Source organism: Solea solea, chromosome 14 (genome assembly GCF_958295425.1).
Source record: "Solea solea chromosome 14, fSolSol10.1, whole genome shotgun sequence".
In the NCBI taxonomy this organism is placed as follows: Eukaryota; Metazoa; Chordata; class Actinopteri; order Pleuronectiformes; family Soleidae; genus Solea; species Solea solea.
The window spans coordinates 14779954-14799787 of NC_081147.1; the positions used below are offsets into that span (position 1 = coordinate 14779954).

Here is a 19834-nt window from a genome sequence, read left to right on the forward strand (position 1 = left end):
TGTTTAAATCCAAATGTTAACTGTTAAATCTAGTCCAGGTCCAGGTCGACTCCAGAACCAGTCCTGAATGCGACCTCAAATCTGACCACACAAACCACATTTGAAGGAAGTTTGAGAGCCTGAATGCACAGACTGCATCCATGCATGCATGAATGCTCGGCTGATGTCCTCTGCACCTCTCTACACCAAGATTCATTTAAATGTGATCACGGTCCTACTTAAAGCTGTCCGCATGTGCTCGGATCTCTCAGCAAAGATGTGAATACCCCGTCCAAACAACAGGTCCTTTAAAGAGAGAGACATATACAGAGAGGAGGACAGAATAATGAAGAGTAATAATTAGAGCTGCCAACTGCCATAAAACACCACTAATACTTACTAACTAACTGGGCTTTTATCCTTCTGCATTCCTTTGGAAAATAGCTTTAATGTTTAAAATTGATGACCGATACTCATGTCTTATCATAACAATTAGTACTTTACATGCAAGGTTATTGATAATCAAGTTTTGTCTGCTATTAATATGAAATTCAGTGGTAAAATATTCATAGTCAGTAAAGCCTGATCCAAAGTATTTAAACCAAGTTATTGCATTTGAAATACATGGTGCTTTTTATACAGGCGTCACCGGATTTGTTGTCCCCATACATTCACATCACACTGCTCTTGGTGTTCTATGGCAGTTGGCATCAAGTATTTTCATATATACCATTTACTTCATAAATAAGCAGAAAAATATTTGAACTCATTATATCATTAATGTATCAAGGGGGAAAAAAACAAAGTGCTCCACACATTAGCTATTAATTATCCATAATAATCCATCCATATGCATCAAACAATTTGATAAGCAGCTTTTTAAAATGTACTATACATTTTTTATTGTTTATTATTGTACTTTTTTCTACTCACAAGAATTTAAATATTTTAAACTGTCTATGATGGAATCTAGAAATATCAATATTTAGCTTTCAAATTAATTTAGACTACTCATGCCAAATGCCTTTTACCTAATTATTTAACATTTAGTTATGTTTAGTGATTGCTGGGGCAATTTTTCAGATGGATTTGCTCTTACTTTATTGTATACTGAATGTATTTATTGCACTTTGTTCTGACATCACCTCATTGGAAAATTAACAAATTGATTGACAGTGGAACTAACACTTTGTTGAAGACCTAACTGAAAAGAAATTTAAAAACTTTGGTTCATGTCATACACTGTGAATTTGAAAGTAAAAATACACATTAAGCACACAGTAATTTTTGTAAATTTTATTGTGAAAAATCAAACAGACTGCTAATATCAATATGTATTGATACAACGTTAATGGACAGTAGTTCTGTACAGCTGCAATTGGGATCTGTGAACATTGTTGGAAATCTTCACCTAATTGAGTCCATGGGAGACAAGTGACCAAATCCATGACTTAGAAAAATGTCCCTCTGAAGTCCTTCTGATCATTACCTTGTTGTGTATAAAAAGAAAAGACTTCTTACTCTAAAACTGAAATAAGTAAACTAAAAATACAAAACTTTGGTCTGCTTCTCTTTACTGGCTGCTTCCCAAATTCATGTCAGCTACAGAGAGCAGAAGCAATCAGCTGTTTAAAAACGACAAAAAAAGAAGTTCTACAAAAACAGGTTAACCTCGCTCCTACTGAAGTAAAATAATATTGACGTCATCATAATAAGAAAGTTAGCCCAGTACTCACATTTTGTCAGTCACTTATATGATAGCTGAAGGCACATCAGCTTTCAACTCCTTTACTCCCATCATACATGTACAATAAGAACAACTGAACAAACACACTGACCTTAAATACAGAGTTAATCTGAGAAAAAAAAGAAGAAGAGAAAAACTAGGCAAGTTTGAGCGTACTGTGTAACAGCGATAAAGGCCTTCCTTCATCACAGCACTGACTAACCCCCCCTGCTCTATTCCCTCCCAAGATCAAATGTTCTTCCCCAAATCTTTACTCTCCTTAACAAACCCTCTCTCCATCTCTGTACGCTGCAGCTTGTGTATGCAGGTTTGTAATACCGTGTGTGTGTACGTAGTGGTGTGGTCTTCAGAGGCAGGTTGTCTTGGGTTAAGTGGAGGAACTAAGGGCGTGCTAGTTTAGGTTCATTAGCCTTCAACGTCCCAATAGCGTCCTTAACTGCGTGATAGATTATATTCTTCACCTGAGGAAAAACAACAGGAGGACTTTGTTAAATAAATAAATGACACATGAGAAAACAGTCTAGCTATTATTACATAAATATTTTAATATGGATATAAGCAAAATTCTTAAGGACAATTAATAAATGAATAAACATAATGCATTTCATGTTTCTGTAGAGCATGAGAAAAACCCTCAGACCACCCTCAGTTTTCAAACAATGCATCTCAGTGGGTTATGGTGTGCAATACACTTACACACAGGCAATTTGCTTCACATTCCCAAAATACAAATACATAATTGATATAAATGGGTTTAAAATATATGAGAGAGAAGCCCACACACCTGGAGCTTGTCTTCGTGGTTTGTATGAGTGGTGGACAGATGCCTGAACTCCTGGGTCAGTCTAAAACAGTGCCTCACATGCTCAGGAGATACAAAGTCCTCAGCCACCTTGATACAACTGTACAAGTTGTGCACCTGGAAGGGCAAGCGCAGAGAATGAACAAACCAGTTAATGAGGAGATAACAGGGGCACAAATGTTAAATCAGGGGCCATTGATAAACCAGAGAAAGCACGCTGAGTGCAAATCTCCACCAAAGCGACTCACTTTCCAACAGTGTCAATATTTTAATGTTAAAGCTTTTTGTTTATCCTGAATTTGCATCCAAGTCCAAATTAGCACCAAAATATATAATTTCTTCTTCAGCCATAACCTACATCCCCAGAAATGTTTATTAAAGCATGGCCTTTATTTTTTGAAATATGTTGCTCAAAGACAGACAGAAAAATGCAACCAAAAACCGAAGCTTTTCCATCAGTGGATGAAATTGTGGGATATGTATATCCAGTTTGTTTATTCTAACCTGGTGTGGTGCTCCAGCCGGGATGAATACAGCATCTCCCAAGAACTGTACAATGGCCCAGCCCTGGACTCCATATTCTTCATAGAGCCTACGGCGGAGCACTTGTTCGAGGTACCAGCTCTGGTCATGAATGGGGTCGTGGTCTGGAGGGTTTTCTTGACCCTGTTCCTCTCCCACCTGACACACAGATATAGATGAACATTGCTTAATGCAGCTTATGAATGTGAATCACACAGTTAATGTTTGGTTGTTGTTGGAAGTCAGATGATGGCATCTCTGATTTCTGCCACATAACATATGTATTGACATCATTCTCAGATAGTGTACTAATCATACCCATCATCACTCTCACTCTCTTTTTAAAGAACTTCTTCACACAGCCATCGGGATTTGATAATACTTCAATAAGTCATCTACCGACTGCTAACCTTGCGGAGCAGCTCTCTGATCTTTTCAGCATCCTTGGCAGCATAGATGTGCCACAGTGCACCGGGTTTCTCCTTTGCCTCGTATACCCGCCGCTTTGTCATTTCATCCACATCGCCCTCTTCAATGGTGGTCATGACCTCTGGAGTATCAAAGATAAGCAGCAATGCACACATATAGGGGACCAAATGGTCATAAGCAGTCTCTTTTCAATGACAGGAGTTTAAAGTTGACTTTCTTCTTATAGTGGCCTCTAAAATAAACATTTGGGCAGTAACTGTCAATTAAATATAACTGTGTTTTTATACATTTCAATTCAGTGGCTGACTAAATACAACAAGCTTCACTTCTAGGGCAGTGACCTGGACAATTTGATAATTTTAATGTACATCCATCATACTGTTGGCTGTAGTTCTCAACTGGTGGCTCATGATTCTGTGATCCACTAGAAGTGGACAGCAGGCTTGAGTGCCACAGCAATTTAATTTTTAAGTCACGTATTTTCATCTTGGAATTTAAAATAACGTGGCGAGCATGTGTTAACACACTTAGTGTAGTCAAGTGGACATTAACCTGCAAGGAAAGAAAGCTGCTGGTGGTAGCAATGCTAATGTTAGCCACAGACAGATGCTGAGATCCTCAATGCATTGTGCTCGACAGTTTGAGTGACCAGTCAACTGGCCTAAGTTACATTTTTAATTTTATCAAAAGGGAAATAAATAATTGGAACGTGACTTGTTTTTCTGGAATGAATCCTGTAGGTGGACCAGTTGAGAACCACTAGGGCCAGAAGAGGACAAGTTACAACTACACAATCACATTTACTAACACAATGTTTGAAGGCCTACGGTTTATCATACAGAGCAGCTAGGGTAAGACTACTGATTAAAAGTACTATATACACTTCATATAGAAAGACAGTACATGGAGGCAAACACATTTATTTATTCAGTGGACCCTTGTATTTCACCAGCTCAAACCAGTTTGTTCCCAGTGGTTCTCATCATTCACTAACATCATGTGCATATTTAGCAAAGTGACCAAAACATGCTAGAGGTGAAAAGTGTCTCTCTGTATACACTATCAGTCAAAAGTTTGGACACACCTTTCAGTTCGTGTGTAATCCATAGTTTACTTGTATATTCTCATAATTAAGGGCCATTACAAGTTGACTTTTCTTAAAATTAAAACCTCCGTCAGTAAATGGTGCTGATAAAACAGCTGAATGCTACAAGTATTTATAAACCTGATTTAATTTCATGAAATAATTGTTCTCACTTCAATTAATATTACCTTTAGTAATATTTGCTGCTTGTGATGTTTATAATGCCCCCAATTAATGCATATGAGAGTCGAATAAGATTCAAAAGAAGAGAGGGTAGCGGTGTGTGACAACGGCACACCGCATGTACTAATACGCTCATATATCCGGTGTCATGAGTGAGGGGAGGCCTTCGAGGAAATACGAATGTCAATTCTAGATGCCCTTCATCCAAGAATTTCTCCCACATTGTTAGGACCAGAGCACAGCTTACCCAATGCTACCAGGGACCAGATACTCACACTGCTGTTAAGTATGAGATCTAGTGTCAACTCCATGTCAATTCATAGAATTCACATGACTTACTTGACTTAATCCCCAGACCACTTTTTTTTTTTACAACAGTGAAATCAATTAACAAGGGGAAAGTAAGCACCTCTGAAGAAAGACAATAAATTTTATAAGCAAAAAATGTGGCATTCACAACGAAATGTAGAATGGGACACAAAACATGCCACAGAAAAAAAACTAATGATGGGTCCCAGTGCTCTGGCCCGTACTGCACAGATAATAACATGAGGATATGGTGGAGGAGTACAGAGGGGGAGTTAGTCAAGAAGAAGGGCATGCGGTTGTATTGATACAACTGAAAATCTACACACCTTGGTGTCCAGAGAGATCTGCCTCTGTGAATGAGAAATTTTGCCACAATGTAAATAATTGAGACCCATTTGAGGGTGTTTTCATGGCCCTATCCAAGCCAATCAAACCAGGACCAATTCAAACAGTATAAACATGACAAAACAGTTCTGAAAATGTTCATTTTCAGATTATTTGAGAGAGGTAATTTAAAAGGCAAAGTGAGTTGTATTCAATCTTAGAAGTGATTTCTATCTTCTTACCTTCTTTTAAATTCTGCAGAATGTGAAGGGTCTAGTTTTTTTTGTTGTTTTCTTTTTTAATGAGATGCATGTAGTGTTGTAGAAGACAACATTTGTTTTCACAAAACTGATGTTCTTTGTTGTGTTTTTGATCATGTATAATGGCTAAATGCAAGTATTACAAGTTATGTGTGTGTGTATGTGTGTGACAGAGAAGAGAGGGAGAGATAGAGGAGCGGGGGGTGTTTAGGTTCTCTGACCTTGCTCATGGTTATCATTTCCTTCAGGAATGCCAACATAAACCATGACGTTGACAGCATCAGACACATCCAGATGAAGGTTAGTTGTTCCCACCTTCCTGTCTTCACTTGAGATTAGCCCTTATGAGTAGGGAGACAGTGAGAGAGAACATGAAGACAAATGTGTCATATATTGAAAAGGATAGAAAGATTACTACAGTGACAGGGGTAATGGTAGCTCAGTGGATGCGCTATATGAAAGTTTGAGTGAATGGGTGAATGGCAAAACTGTAGTGTAAAGCAGCTTTGAGTGGTGATCAAGACTAGAAAAACGCTACATAAATACAAATCATTAAAAAAAAAAAAGGCAATCCTACTCACCATAGGCATTGTACATTTTAGGACCAAGGTCAGGACGCACAAAAAAGTTGGGGAGACGGGCAGCAAGGTTTAATCGACCGTCTCTTTTTGTGTACTCAGGCAAAGGGAGGTTGTCCATCAGATCGTCAAACCTGAGAAATTAAACAACTTACATAAGAAGGAGTTGAAAATGTGTTTTGTTCATTGTACATACAATTAATCTTGAAGCAATACCAAGATAAACGACTTTGTTTCTTACAAATACAACTCTGATACAACTGGTCCAGACAAATATTATAGTAATGTACAGATGACTGAGCTATTTCAACATGAGGTAAGTGTGCAAATGAAGGTACCAAAATGTGGGACAAATCATCAGGATGCCAGAAATTGTTCAACATCCATTAATAAACAGAAGTGATTCCAGGTGATTTGAATGATAACATTTAAAAATAACTGTGAGATATATTAAGGAACGCTACTGTAGTTACACACACAACTCTAAATAAGAAGTTTAACACACCTAAACAACACCCAGAATGAAAAACATATTTGAACAGATTTCTGGACTCCTCACCGTGTGGGCATCATGTCCCTGAAGTCTTCACATGGAGGCCAATCCTTTAACTTCAACACCATGGGCTGGCCATCAGCATCTTTCAGTCGCTCTGCATTCATTAAGAAAAACCACAACAATAAAACGCAGTAGCTACTATTTTGACTGATTGCATTACAATAACACAGAGGCAGGCATATAGCACCTAATATTCATCCCCCATTCATTGAATTTTTCCACATTTTGTCATGTTACAACCACAGATTTAAATTTATTTTAATTTTTTTTGTGACAGACCACAAAATAGTACATAATTTTGAAGTGGTATGTTTTTAAAAATTATTTACAAATATAAATCTGAAAAGTGTATTCACCTCCTTTACTGTGAAACTCCTAAATAAAATGCAAAAATCAAATAAGAACTCACATAACTAGGAAATAGAGTCCATGTGAGTACAACATTACTGAACAAAAGCATCATGAAGACCAAGGAGCTCATCAACCAGCTCAGGGATAAAGTTGTTTAAAGCAAGGATAGGTTATAAAAAATATCCTGCATTTTGAACATCTCACTGAGCTCTATTAAATCCATCATTCGAAAATGGAAGGAGTATGGCACAACAGCAAACCTACCAAGACATGGCCGCCCACCTAAACTGAAAGGGCCAGGCAAGGTGAGCATTAATCAGAGAAACAATGGGAACTCTGGAGGAGCTGTAAAGATCCACAACTGAGGTGGGAGACACTGTCCATATGATAACTATTAATCATGCACCCATAAACCTGGTCTTTATGGAAGAGTGGCAAGAAGAAAGCCACTGTTAATTAACAAAAAAAAAGGAAATCACATTTGCAGTTTGCCACAAGCCATGAGGGAGACACAGCAAATATGTGGAAGAAGGTGCTCTAGTCAGATGAGACCAAAATAAAAAAAATTTGGCATTAACACAAAATGTTATTTGTGGAGGAAACCCAACACTGCACATCACCCTGAGCACACCTTCCCTAACTGTGAAACATGCTGGTGGCACTAGTCATCATAGTGTGGTGGGATTTTTCGAGGGGTGGGGCATGGTGCACTTACAAAAGAGAAACGAGGAGGGAAAAAAACTTTTGCAAGCGTAAGCGGTAACAGAGACAATGATAGAGCGATTTTTTACCGCAGAAGAAGGCTTTACTTTGTAGTGTGCGAACATGTTTCACCGCAGCCTGCTGTGTCCTCCCTACTCCCACTGACACAAACACTCGCACAGCCTCGCACACGCATCACAAACGTTTTCTCCCTCCACCATTGACTTTTTTCTCTTCATTCAAGTAGCGTCATATCTACATCTTCACTGTTGTAACACACACACACACAAACGCAACCAAATAAAACAGTTGTACAACATGACAGGACCGAGCGGCAGCCGCTTTCTCTCTCTCACACACACACACACACACACAGAGCTGCTCTCTCAGCTGCGTTTTCACTCCAACTAAAGTCTCAATTTAAATTCACTACGTTTCCCTGCTCTTTTTTCTCAAGGACACTGATATGTGTCATCGCACACAAAAACAAAAACGTTTTTTTTTTAAAGTTAATTGCTCTTGTGGTACCCCTGGTGGTCACGGGGCCCTAAGCAGTCGCTTAGTTCGCTAACATTCTGGGTGGCAAAATGATGCTGTGGGGATGCTTTTCTTCAGCAGGGTCAGGAAGATGGTCAGAGTTAATGGGAAGATGGATGAAGCCAAATACAGAGCAACCTGTTTGAGTCTGAGACTGGGGTGGAGGTTCACCTTCCAGCAGAAAAACAACCCTAAATATACAGCTAAAGCTACAATGGAATGGTTTCGATAAAAGCATATTAACATGTTAGAATAGCCCAGTCACAGTCCAGACCTAAATCCAATTGAGAATCTGTGGTAAGACAAGAAGAGTTGTCAGTTGTCTCCATCCTCCTTCAAAATTATGCATTATTTTGTGTTGGTCTATTACAGGAAACCCCACTAAAATATATTACAACTTGTGGTTGTAACTTGACAAATTGTGGAAAAGTTCTAGGGGGGTGAATACCTATGCAAGGCACTGTACAAAGCCAATACCACAATTATATAAAATAGTAGGGCATTAGGAAACCTGTTGTGGTTAACGTTTATCTCAGTTCAAGTGGTCATTAGCTGTATGTATATTGCACATGTTGATACCGCGATAACGATAGATTTACAATATTGTGCAGCCCTATCAAATTGTTAATAAAATAGTAAGTGCACTCACTGTTAATGACCTGGAAGCCGTCCCAGAATTCTCGCACCTTCACATCAGAGATGATAGCACAGTTTCTACAGTTGACCAGATCTACATCCTGGTCTCCAAACTCCTTACTGAAAGCTTCTGGTCGCCATAAATCTTGCTTCAGACGTCTATGAATCCCTGACACCAAAACAGGCTGGACACAAAGGAGCAGAGATTAGGCAGTGGACAGAATAATTACAGTTAAGTTTCAACCCATGTTTCCCAACAGCCACCCATCTGACTCTCTCATACTTCATCCAAACTGTTCTTACTTGTCCCTGCTTCCAGCACTCTCTAAAGATCTTCCAGTTGTTACTGTTCCTGGGATCCTGCAGGCAGAGGAGTCGTCCATCACAGAGCCAGGAGTGTGATGTATGAGGTTCTAAAACACTAAGGCCCATTACTCCATCTTTACGGCCCCCCAACACAGAAAGCTCGCCACCTTCAGTGGCCCCAGTGCGACGGCCTTCTGCCTTCTTGGTCTCCACAACAGAGGCGATGATGTGATCCAGGAAGTTTGGGAGGCTGCTCTTCAGCTTATCATTCTAACAAACAAAGCAGGAGTGTTAGTCAGCTGTGTACGTCCCCCCCCCCCCACTATGTCTTCTTTAACATTTAACCACAACATTTAATGGCTGATTTTTCTGAGAGGACACTGCTTAATTGACTTAAGTGGATTAATATAAGTTTATACATACGCCTGCAGAAGTGAAGACGGAGGGGAACGGTACCCCACTCTCTCCAGGGCCTTGTGGCAGTTTTCCAGGTCCGGAGTTGAGCAGATCCCGGAGACTCGAGCCTTCAGGTTTGGAGTGGGCCATACTGGAGCCCAACAACAGGCTATTAAATAGCTTAGGGCTTGATGCAGAAGGCTTCGACAGGGCACTAAGTGAGTCTAGGCCAAAAGGAGGCCGGCTGTCTCGACTCATCATAGAACGAAGTGAACCAGATTCTGGAAGAAAATAGTGATGTTACTTTAATGTAGATTTTTTGTTTTTGTAGATAATGTAGTATTTTTCCTTCTTACCCTTGGTATCATCCTTGGCTTTCTGTGTAGCCAAGTCTGCCAACCAGTGCAGAGCAGAGCTGTTACCCTCTCCAGATGAGCGTGATTCCTTGGCAGAGGACTGGGGGAGGTTAGAGGGGGAGGATGTACCACTGGTGGAGTTATTTGTACTACCAACACTTTCCCCACCTCCACTGTCTGATGGTGTGACTGTTTGTGCATTTTCTGTTTTAATCACTGAGGCTTCTCCCTCTGATTTTGGAGTGGTGCCAATACTAAGAGGTACAGTTGCAAGGCCACCACCAACGCTTGCTGTAGACTGCAGAGACAAGCACAACCAAATGTTTCAATCTTTAGGTTTAAAATGTGAAAACTTGAGAAATACTGACTTAGAAAGAGGTGTGGTGGCACAACAGTACCTGTGAAATCCCATTGGGAGCAATAGGGCGCATGAGTGGCTTGGTTTGTCTACTAGCACAAGGACAATTGGCCTTGATACCCCACTTGCCTCTTGCTGAATGCACCATGTCCCCAATGTTGTAAAGAGCTAAAAAAAGAAAAGAAAAAGTGAAGGCAATTAAATCTAGTATTACAGCTATTAATGTACTAATACAACATCACTTGATAGATATCTGGGATTTCTAGATGTATGATTTAATATGCAAGTTACCTGTCCCAGGTATAATCTGCGTAGGCATGAGATTCTGTGGCTCATGAGGTTGACCTTTAGCACATTTCAACCAAGCGAAAACTTCATCCTCCGAACCTTCATCAACATCTAAAGGAAAATCATACTGAGCTTTATTTTCAAGGAAGTAAACCTAAAAAGATAATATTTAGTATGAACTTTGTTGACATGTCTATCAGGAAAAATACAAAAAAGTAAGTAATTACTTAAGTTACTTAATTAAGTTAATTTAACAAAAAATTATGTAATAAACTGAAAACTGTCTCTAAATGTATTGTATTAGCTCACCCTCCCTTGGCCTGTTCCTGCGGAGCCGATAGCAGTCCAGACAAACTCCAAAGCCACACTTTCTGCACACCCAGTGGATGTTGAACAGGGTGGTCTCACACACGTCACACATTTCTCTGACACCTCGCACAGCACGTTTCCAAGCCACTTTCTCTGTAGAAAAGGCCAAAGAGAAAAATAAACTTGATTACATACATGAAAAGAAAACACAGGTAAAGCCAGATTACGATTTTACTCACGGTGAGGTTCCACCATCATCATGGCCTCCTTCTCGGACATGACCAACTGGCAAAACTGGTCTCCCACATTGGCCAGAATGTACTTGGATGTATCAAGGTCAAGCCCCTCTTGGGCAGCTGGTACAGGTAGCCATAAACTCATAGCCATAGAATCACTCTGTTGGGGACTCAGAAAACCTTCCACGCGCAGTATACCTTTACGCGTGAATGCCAACCTGGTCACAAACAAAAAAACAAAGTTAAATCGCTGACAAATCTTGCTTTGTAATAATTGCATCCCCACTAGTACATAATCAATACCTTCTGAAGTGGAAGAAACGGCAGGATACATTTGGGTCATCATCATCTTCGCTATCTTCATCTGTATTTCGACTTTTGCGATAACGCTCCAGACGGCACTCCCGGCACTTGTGCAAGTGAGGGGCCACATTAATGCAGGAACCATCCTGGAGAAAAGACTCACCAGACTGCTTCAAACGCCGCACCTTGCTCTGGTCTTTTAAGACAGATTGGCCCACTGGAGGACACAATTTTATGTTAATTCACTTGTTGTAAACATGATGGACACAGAACATTTTTAAGTGTTTTTAAGTCTTACCTTTGAACGGCTTGTTACGTGGACGGCTCTTTGAAGCCCCTTGGACTTTAGTTTTCTGTAACATGGCCACATCCTTGGCAGGGTGTGGTGGTCCCCCAGGTACTTGGCCTTTCTCCAGACCCTCCTCATTCTCACTCAAGTCTGACAAGTCACTGTTGCTGCTAGAGTCAGAGTCATGTTTTGATGCTTGGCTTCTTTCCTCTAGGGTAAACTTCTGAGACTGGCTCTGGACAAAGGACATGGGGTCTGCATCCATTCCACCAGGACCAGTGCTTCCCAGCATGTGACAGCCTGAGGTGGATGTAGGCATCTCCCCAACCTCTTGCTCCTCCTTTGTCACAGCTTCTTCACTCTGTGACTTTTGGGATGGGGCCGTTGCTGTAGAGAAGGAAGAGCTGGGTGAAGCAGCTGCTGAGAGTGCTGGGAAAGGGGAAGACAGAATTCCCTTAGGTGGCTCCACCATGGTGAAGAGGTTTGACTTGCTGTCTGAGGCAGAACCCAGGGCCTGTCCCTCAGCCCCACTCAGTCCAGCAAAGGGTATGTGGGACATTTTGTCCCCATAAGCCAGAAATGGATTAGTGGGTTCTTTAGAGGCTTGCAGAAAAAGGTTCTGGTGGCTATCTGGAGTGGGAAAACTGGTTTGCAGGCCTAAGCCACCTGAAGAAGTTCCATTATTACTGCCTATTGTAGAAGCACTTTGAGCTAGATTAGAGGTTCTCCCTCCTGCAGAGCCAACAATACCTTGGAAGGCTAAGGACGATTTGTTGATTATTCCATTTCCTGTTGGATGGGTCTCAGGCACTTTGGACTGGTCAAGCTTTTTCAGCCCTTCAGTAGAGGTTGCAGACTTAAAAAGACTTGGTGGCTCTTTATTCAGGTCCTCAGACACAGAAGTGAAGTAGTTGGTGTCCTTGGATTGCGTCGGACCAGCAGTTAGGCTTGGGCTGGAACCAGAATTCTGGGACATACACTGGAAAAACAAGTTTTTGTCTTGTTGAGATTGACTCTCGTGCTTTGCTCCACCAAAGCCAAAGCCAAAAGGTCTGGGAGTGTCCTGGGAGGTTGTGGTAGTGGAAGGACCTCCATTGGTTTGAGAGGTAACATCGCCAAATACAGGACCAACTGGTAAAGCCTGGGGCAAACGAAAACCCAAGGCAGTTTTAGAGCCCTAAGAAAAAAATAAGTAAAAGGTAAGGATAAATACATATAAGAATATGATGATTAAATCAAACACAGACAGAAGTATTTTCACAATACTGACTGTCTTACCTCTGTCTGGCTTCCCCAGGCAGGTGCTTTAGGACTAAAACCCACAGAGGCAGAAAGTGCCACACTAGGGCCACTGTCCTGTGACCAAGAAATAGTGACGGGGCCTGGTGAAACAAGAGCAGCTGTTTTGGAAAAGGATGACTGAGAGGCCTCCTCTCGGTCTGGCTGGGGGGATGGGGAGGCCTTGGGGGCATGAGCTCCAGGGACCAGGCTTGGCATCTGGCCTAAAGAGGGAAAAGATGTGGTGGAGAAGGGAGAGGGGGCTGGTTTGAGGGGAGGTGGATTGGGGGTATGAGCAACATTGGTGGTGGAGTCTGCTGCACCTTGTGTGGAAAGGGGGCGACCATTTTCTTTGACGTGAGCTGGATAACGAGGAGTAGCAGCATTTGCTTGGTCCATTTGGAGTGAGGAATTGGCATTGGGGGATGGCACACTGCCTTGAGGAAAGGTTCCCTCTGAAGAGCCTCCATTTTTGGTTGTGCTGCTGACTCTTTCACCAGAGTCTCCAGCCCAAATACCCATCCCCTCCAATGGGGTTTTGGTGGAGTCGACACAGTTCTGTGTGTTAGCTCCTGCATCTCCTGCTCCTTTAAAACGTTTCAAGTTCAAGTCATCCTCACCTTCAGAGGCAGTCCTACGTCTGCGTCCAGTATCACCCTTTATTGTGTCACTATCCTTCCTTCGCCGCCCACTCTTACCAAGCTAAAAGACACATTTATTTTTTAATTAGGGTGAAAATACTTCTTCAATACAATGCATTTGTGTTTTTTATTATAACCTCACCTCCTCCTGTGCCAGCATGACATGTATCACACGTGGATCTACAATCTGATTCTCTTCTCCCTACAACAAAGACGTGATATTCAAGAGGCATCCTTTCACACCATGAGCAGAACGTGTTCTCTCAAAACTTGAGAGTAATTTACCTTATCCAAGCTTATCTCCATAATGTGTGAGATAGGGTCATGCTGTGACACCAGTCCTGAGGCCCAACACTCCTCAAATTCTGGTTGGTACACAAGAACCCTGCGTCCTTGAATAGTGTATGAACCTACACAACAGTGGCAAAAATTAAAAAAAATAACATGCATGATGTAGAACGAATGGTACACTGGATTGAATGTATTGCTCTTGTCTCAAGAGTAAAACTACAACAGCTAAGCAGCATTATGCTTGCACAGAATGACAGTATTCACTGTCGGCATCAATGGCCAATGCTGGTTGCGTACTTTGTCAATGCTATGCTTTAAAAGATGTGCAGTCACTGTTAGGGTTCATGGCTTTACCTACATCTAGTGACAAATGCTTAAGTATTTGGAATGAAAACTAATTAATGTGTTGCTAGTTGGAGCTGGTACCTGAATGAAAATATTATATGGGAAAATTTGCAAGATACCCAAGAGAATTAACCACACAAAAAGACGAAGATGGTGTTTTACCCTTCCTGAAGATCTCTTGCAGTTCAAAGTCAGTACGCCAGCTGGATATGGCTGACAGCAGAGTTGGCTGCTCCAGCACTAATGGGTGTCTGATGTCTTTATCCACCTGTACAGAGACACAATGCACTATCCTGAGATTGTGCTACCAACACAGCAATATTTTGGAACAACAAAAGAGAATATTACATGAGAACGTAGACTTGCAACTGAGTTCTCATTATTAGACTGATGTAGCACGGCTTTTTTTTGTCCTGCATAAAATGATTTGCCTAGTAAAAACATCCTAGAGGTATTTAATCTACAGTCATAACAACCAGAATACACAAGATGCTGAACAGGAAAATGTTTCCAATTCTTACTGATAAATTACCCATTTATTTCCCCATTATAATTTTTCAGGACTCTCTTTTTAAATATTTTAAACTTATTTTACCAGTAAACTGTGTCTTAAAATATGACTGATTAAATGTCAACAACATTATAAGCAATAAAAAAACTTATTAATGCAACACAGCTTTATAATATTATATCATGTGCTTTTGCTTTTCCGGCTTAATATTTTATTTTAGAGTTTGTCAATATTAAACTGACAACATACTTTAGTTAATGACCCATTTATTTGAATCTGGTGTGATGAAGCAAGGAAACATGCAGGTTAGTGAGTTCCCAGGACCAGAGAAAGCCTGCTATAGATTTTGGGGGCCCTGGTTAAAGATGTCATTTGTTTCCTGTAAATCAACTGGTTGGAACATAAACTAATTGTATTAGGACTGTATAAGTACCATGAATCAAAATAACACACCTCAAACCTCTGGATAGTTTTGTTATCAGACAGGAACTCAAAAGTCTTGTTGCCAAAATACTCCACAGGAACCATCGACCCTAAACCCACTCTATCCACCAGGGAGCGGAAAACCTGAGAAAAGAAAAAACTTATTTTACTTTGAAGAGAAATACTTGACAGAGCTGAATAATATGTGAAATTAAAAACAAAATTGGTGATGTCAAAATTCAAATTCAATATGTAAATGAAAAGCTACATTATTGAATAAAACTCTGCCTTGGCAGCCGTGGTTCACTCGTCACCGAACATCAACAGTTAGTCTGACATTGCTGGTTCCATCCAATGTACAAATAATGACTCACCAGAGCAGGCCAGGCAGTGGCGGGTGCTGCAGCTCCAGTTGCCCCAGTGCCATCACTCCGATTGGCCCAAACAACAGAATCTTCTACCAACACAGCTTTCACTCCCTCATCATACACCTGCACCCAGGAACAGCGCTGCAAGGCATTCTCAAATTCCACAAATACCTGCATTTGGAAAAAAACAAAGAAAGAAAGCAGAACATAAACATAATATGCTTTGCTGTCAAGATCAAATCAGACATTATATTTAAATGACAGAACAATTAAATCACACTAGTAGCAAGTTACTATTATTAACAAATCCTCATCAGCCTTCAAGATCTTATTATACACTTAACTTTAGTCAAATATAAATTGGTGCATGTTGGTCAGCAGGGTGTGGGCTGTACCCAATAGCCACGCCAGCAACACACATAACGTGACATCCTACTGACGACATCGTAGCGACACAAACACAAGACAACAGACGAGACCAGCACCGCCCATGACAGCTGACCTAACGGACCTTATTGTACCATATTACCATAAAATTGAACACTGGGGGCTGGTTATTTTGGTACTTTTCCTAATTTAAAAACAAAAAATACATACTGTACTGTAGGGTTAGGGTTAAACCAAACTGTTCTAGCTGGTCGGACTCCAACTGTTCCAATCCATGGTAACAATGCTCAAAAAATGAGTAAACTCACATAAGAAGGTCCTTAGTTAGGATTATAAGGAGGAGAGCCTATCAATCATTATCTTGACATTTGTCTGACAGCAAAAGTTGATGATTACACTGTTTATATGAGAATGGCAGACAACCCTTAAAAAAACACATTCAAATAATGGTCACTAAGACAATCCATTGCCGCAATCCATTGCAGATGACATAAAAGATATTTAATGTCATCTGCAATCATAATTTCTTATTCACCCATCCATTCAAATTTCATTATGGAAAAATGAATGGCTAAAAGCTTAAAATGTGGAAATCTCAGTCAATATTCACCCGTCAATCCAACACACACCCGATTCAACTATTACTGCACTTCACTAGATGTTTAAGTAGGAAGACAAATTAGTCTATAAGTACAAGAGCACCAGTCAGGCAGCAGGGGATAGTAACAGTTGGCTGTTTTATTTTAAGTTTTACGTTTATGTATGCCTTAACAGACAGTAAATCACTGACATTACACATTTGTGATATGGCACAAAAGGTTATCACAATACAAAGTTTAAATCAGTCTAGATACAGATAACATATTGGCAACCGAGTGCAATAATAGTGAGCAAATAAATGTTGATTCTACACTTTATTTAATAGACAGAAAGAACATCTAACATTTTCAACTGTGTCTTTAACAAAAGGGACACAGTTGCAACACTGAGGTAAAATGTTTTATAGCACTTCTGTGTACAAACTTATACTATGTCTACACAATGCATAAATATTATATTCATATTTTGAAAACGGTTGTAAGAGGTGGTTAATACTGATAAAATCAATGTTATCAGTTATGCCAATTCTTTCTATTAATCATACATTATTTTAAGTATTTTAAGACATTAAATACTACTAAATACTATTTTCAGAATCAGAATTTGTAAGAGACTGGGAACCCTCTTTTTCCACAAATGACATTTGGCACATCAAAATGCGCCGTGTGTGACACATTTTTCAATCACGGTCATATTCACCACTGGGGAAAGAAAAACTATAGGCTGATTATACGATTTAATAAAAAAAAATCGTTTGATAAGATGATATTGAAATAGTATGCTTCTTCATGTACTAAACTGTATGTAATTGATGGAATTCATCTTATAACCCGGGAGTGTGTCTTGACCCATAGTTTGGGAACCACTGATTTAACCAATAAAATGTGTGGCTTAAATGTAGGTCACGCACGGCCCATCTTAAAAGCAAAAAGCAAATCTCACTGCACATATGTCTATGCACATCTCCGACAGGAATAAATGTTACTTTCTTTAATTTAAATAAATCAAAAACTTTGACGTTTGTCAGTTTTGTCCTAATGTCAATTCCTGGTTTCCCATAAACGTCGCAGGCCTTTGATCAGACAAACGGACAGCCTTATGCTGTAATTCACTGCTGCCGTTGCTTTAAAGACAATATTGCTATGGTTTTTATGGCTCTAAAACATGTAAAGTTTGCAGTTTGTTGCTGCGGGGGGATAATTTATATTGTCAGAACTGAATGTCATTCGTTGAAAAGCTAAAAAGGAAGCGAACAAAGCAAAGGCCAGAAAATCCCCGGCCTCGAGTTTGGCTTCGCCTCGCTGGAAGCGACTTGTAAGCCAACGTTAACTGCTGACAAACGTATCGACAGTGACGAATAAAACATTGTTAAATAAGGCTAAAACAAATTTAATGACTGGTGCGCGCTGTGTGTATCTATTGTGCGGCGGTTCCTTATGAAGTACGGCGTCAATTGTATGTAAACACTGACCGTCAGCCCTGCTGCGGGGGTTGTTGTTGTCGCCTCTGCTTCGCTAACCTCAGAAGCAGCTAGGCCGATGACGCTCACCGCCCGCACAGTACCCCGGAGCCAGTCCCGGGCCCAGGGAGCTTTCTCCGACTCGGTTCCATTCGCTGACCTTCCGTCGTCGAGGAGTAAAATCAGACGCTTCCCTATCAATTCGAGAGAGTCCCCCATGGTTTGCTCGCAAGCTAGTGAGCCACCATCAACGGTGTAACTTCTTCGTCCGGGATGGGAAGTGCAGAGCGGCTAAGGACGAGCAAAAACCTGCGGCAGCGACTTTGTAACCGACGTTAACGCTCGAGAGACTTCGCCTCGCCCGTTGTACCCGCGGGCACACAGTGGCGAACCGAAGAATAGACCGGGTATAGGTGTTATTGTCCTCGGTGCTAGCCCAACTCTCCTGCTCTGTCCGCCATTGAACCCTGCAACAATCAAACGCACTCCTCGTCGACGAGCAGCACTGCGGAGACAGCGAAGAGCAAGTGTGTGTGTGTGGAAACAGTGACCTCTAGCGACGGGCCTGTACAGCGCCACGGCTTACACGGTGCGCTGTAGGAAGCTTTGTTTTTCCGCAGGATTTTCCGCAGTGTTAACACCTCGCCTAGAGTGAACGGATGGATTTGTATTATTTTATAATAATATTAATAGTAAATTATACAACAAAAAATATAAAGAACGATATCAAAACAAGAATCAACCGTTCTGCATTTGAAATTAGTAGGAAAGATCTGAGAACAAGCCCAACACAGTTTTTACATTATGTTTTCAAACGCTCCATCCTTGGTTCGTTACAATTTATTAATTATTTTTAATTTTGAAGATAAAATAAATTATACATGTATTAGCTGCAAGTTATCCAGCACACTTGGAAGGGAATAGTGAGGTGAAGGATATTCACTTGTTATTCACAAGTTTACACACTGTACCTTTAAAGATGAGTCTTCTTCTCCCCACGTGGAGAAAAAAGAACTTAACCATTCTAAGAAATAAATAATGTATTTCAAAAAATAGATGAAAGGTCAAATTAGTATTCAAATTAAAAAATATCTGAATAGGGGTTGTATTCATTTTCCATTTTGGCACAAGACATAAGGGAATATTTTATAAGCTAATAATTCATTTAAACCTGGATGATTTGCCTCGTTGCAAGTTCACAATCACACATACGTGTACATATATTTATAATAAAAACAATACATTACAAAGAAACTTTGAACATGCTGGACAGACTCATCAGCTGGGTGGACCTGTGTTATTTATACAGTATTATATCGGCGTTGTTGTTTTTGAACACTAGGGGGTGCTGCATTGCCACAAACTTCCTTGCTTAGCAGAAAGCAGCTTGTATTTCTTTTTCTGCCAGAGTGAAGACTTCTTTTATTTATGAATTATAAACCCCTACAAGTGCCACAATTGAGGGAGACAATGTCCACCAATCACAGTGTTATCAACGTTTAGCACTGTGAGAAGAACACATCTGATTTTCATCAATGAATATGTATAAATAGTAACTGCTATTTTGGTGAATATATGGCATTAGTAACATATATTAGTAACACATAACATATTTACAGCTGTGTATTATTTGCATTTATGCAGTACAAGTGTTCTTTGGGTACATATTAAGACATGTCAAAGTAAATTCA

General features: G+C 40.3%; 1 protein-coding gene across 2 annotated transcripts; it reads right to left on the minus strand.

Annotated features, from left to right (window-relative positions):
• Positions 1-1260: 1260 nt before the first annotated feature.
• Positions 1261-18651, minus strand: kdm3b (lysine (K)-specific demethylase 3B). Of its 2 annotated transcripts, XM_058649002.1 has the most exons (26): positions 18156-18651; positions 15704-15868; positions 15360-15473; positions 14558-14663; positions 14045-14169; positions 13902-13961; positions 13442-13820; positions 13119-13342; positions 11850-13017; positions 11552-11768; positions 11252-11466; positions 11013-11165; positions 10707-10814; positions 10456-10583; positions 10058-10355; positions 9729-9982; positions 9303-9575; positions 9013-9184; positions 6777-6867; positions 6221-6351; positions 5861-5980; positions 5382-5405; positions 3461-3600; positions 3033-3209; positions 2511-2645; positions 1261-2187 (listed from the first exon to the last, which is right to left on the minus strand). In XM_058649002.1, the coding sequence occupies exons 1-26, from the start codon at positions 18360-18362 to the stop codon at positions 2107-2109; spliced, it is 5265 nt and encodes a 1754-aa protein (XP_058504985.1). In that variant the 5' UTR covers positions 18363-18651; the 3' UTR covers positions 1261-2106. The 2 variants fall into 2 exon arrangements, with proteins under 2 accessions (XP_058504985.1, XP_058504984.1); XM_058649001.1 differs by having other exon boundaries at positions 13119-13820.
• Between the last annotated feature and the right edge of the window lie 1183 nt (positions 18652-19834).

What these genes read in the sequence shown, in the direction of transcription:
- kdm3b (XM_058649001.1), bottom strand. Translation starts at nt 18,362, where the DNA reads ATGGGGGACTCTCTCGAATTGATAGGGAAGCGTCTGATTTTACTCCTC. An exon ending in CCACTGCCTGGCCTGCTCTG is followed by an intron (nt 15,474 to 15,703) that starts GTGAGTCATTAT and finishes TTCTTTTCTCAG; the next exon opens with GTTTTCCGCTCCCTGGTGGA. An exon ending in CCGTCTTCACTTCTGCAGGC is followed by an intron (nt 9,576 to 9,728) that starts GTATGTATAAAC and finishes TTTGTTTGTTAG; the next exon opens with AATGATAAGCTGAAGAGCAG.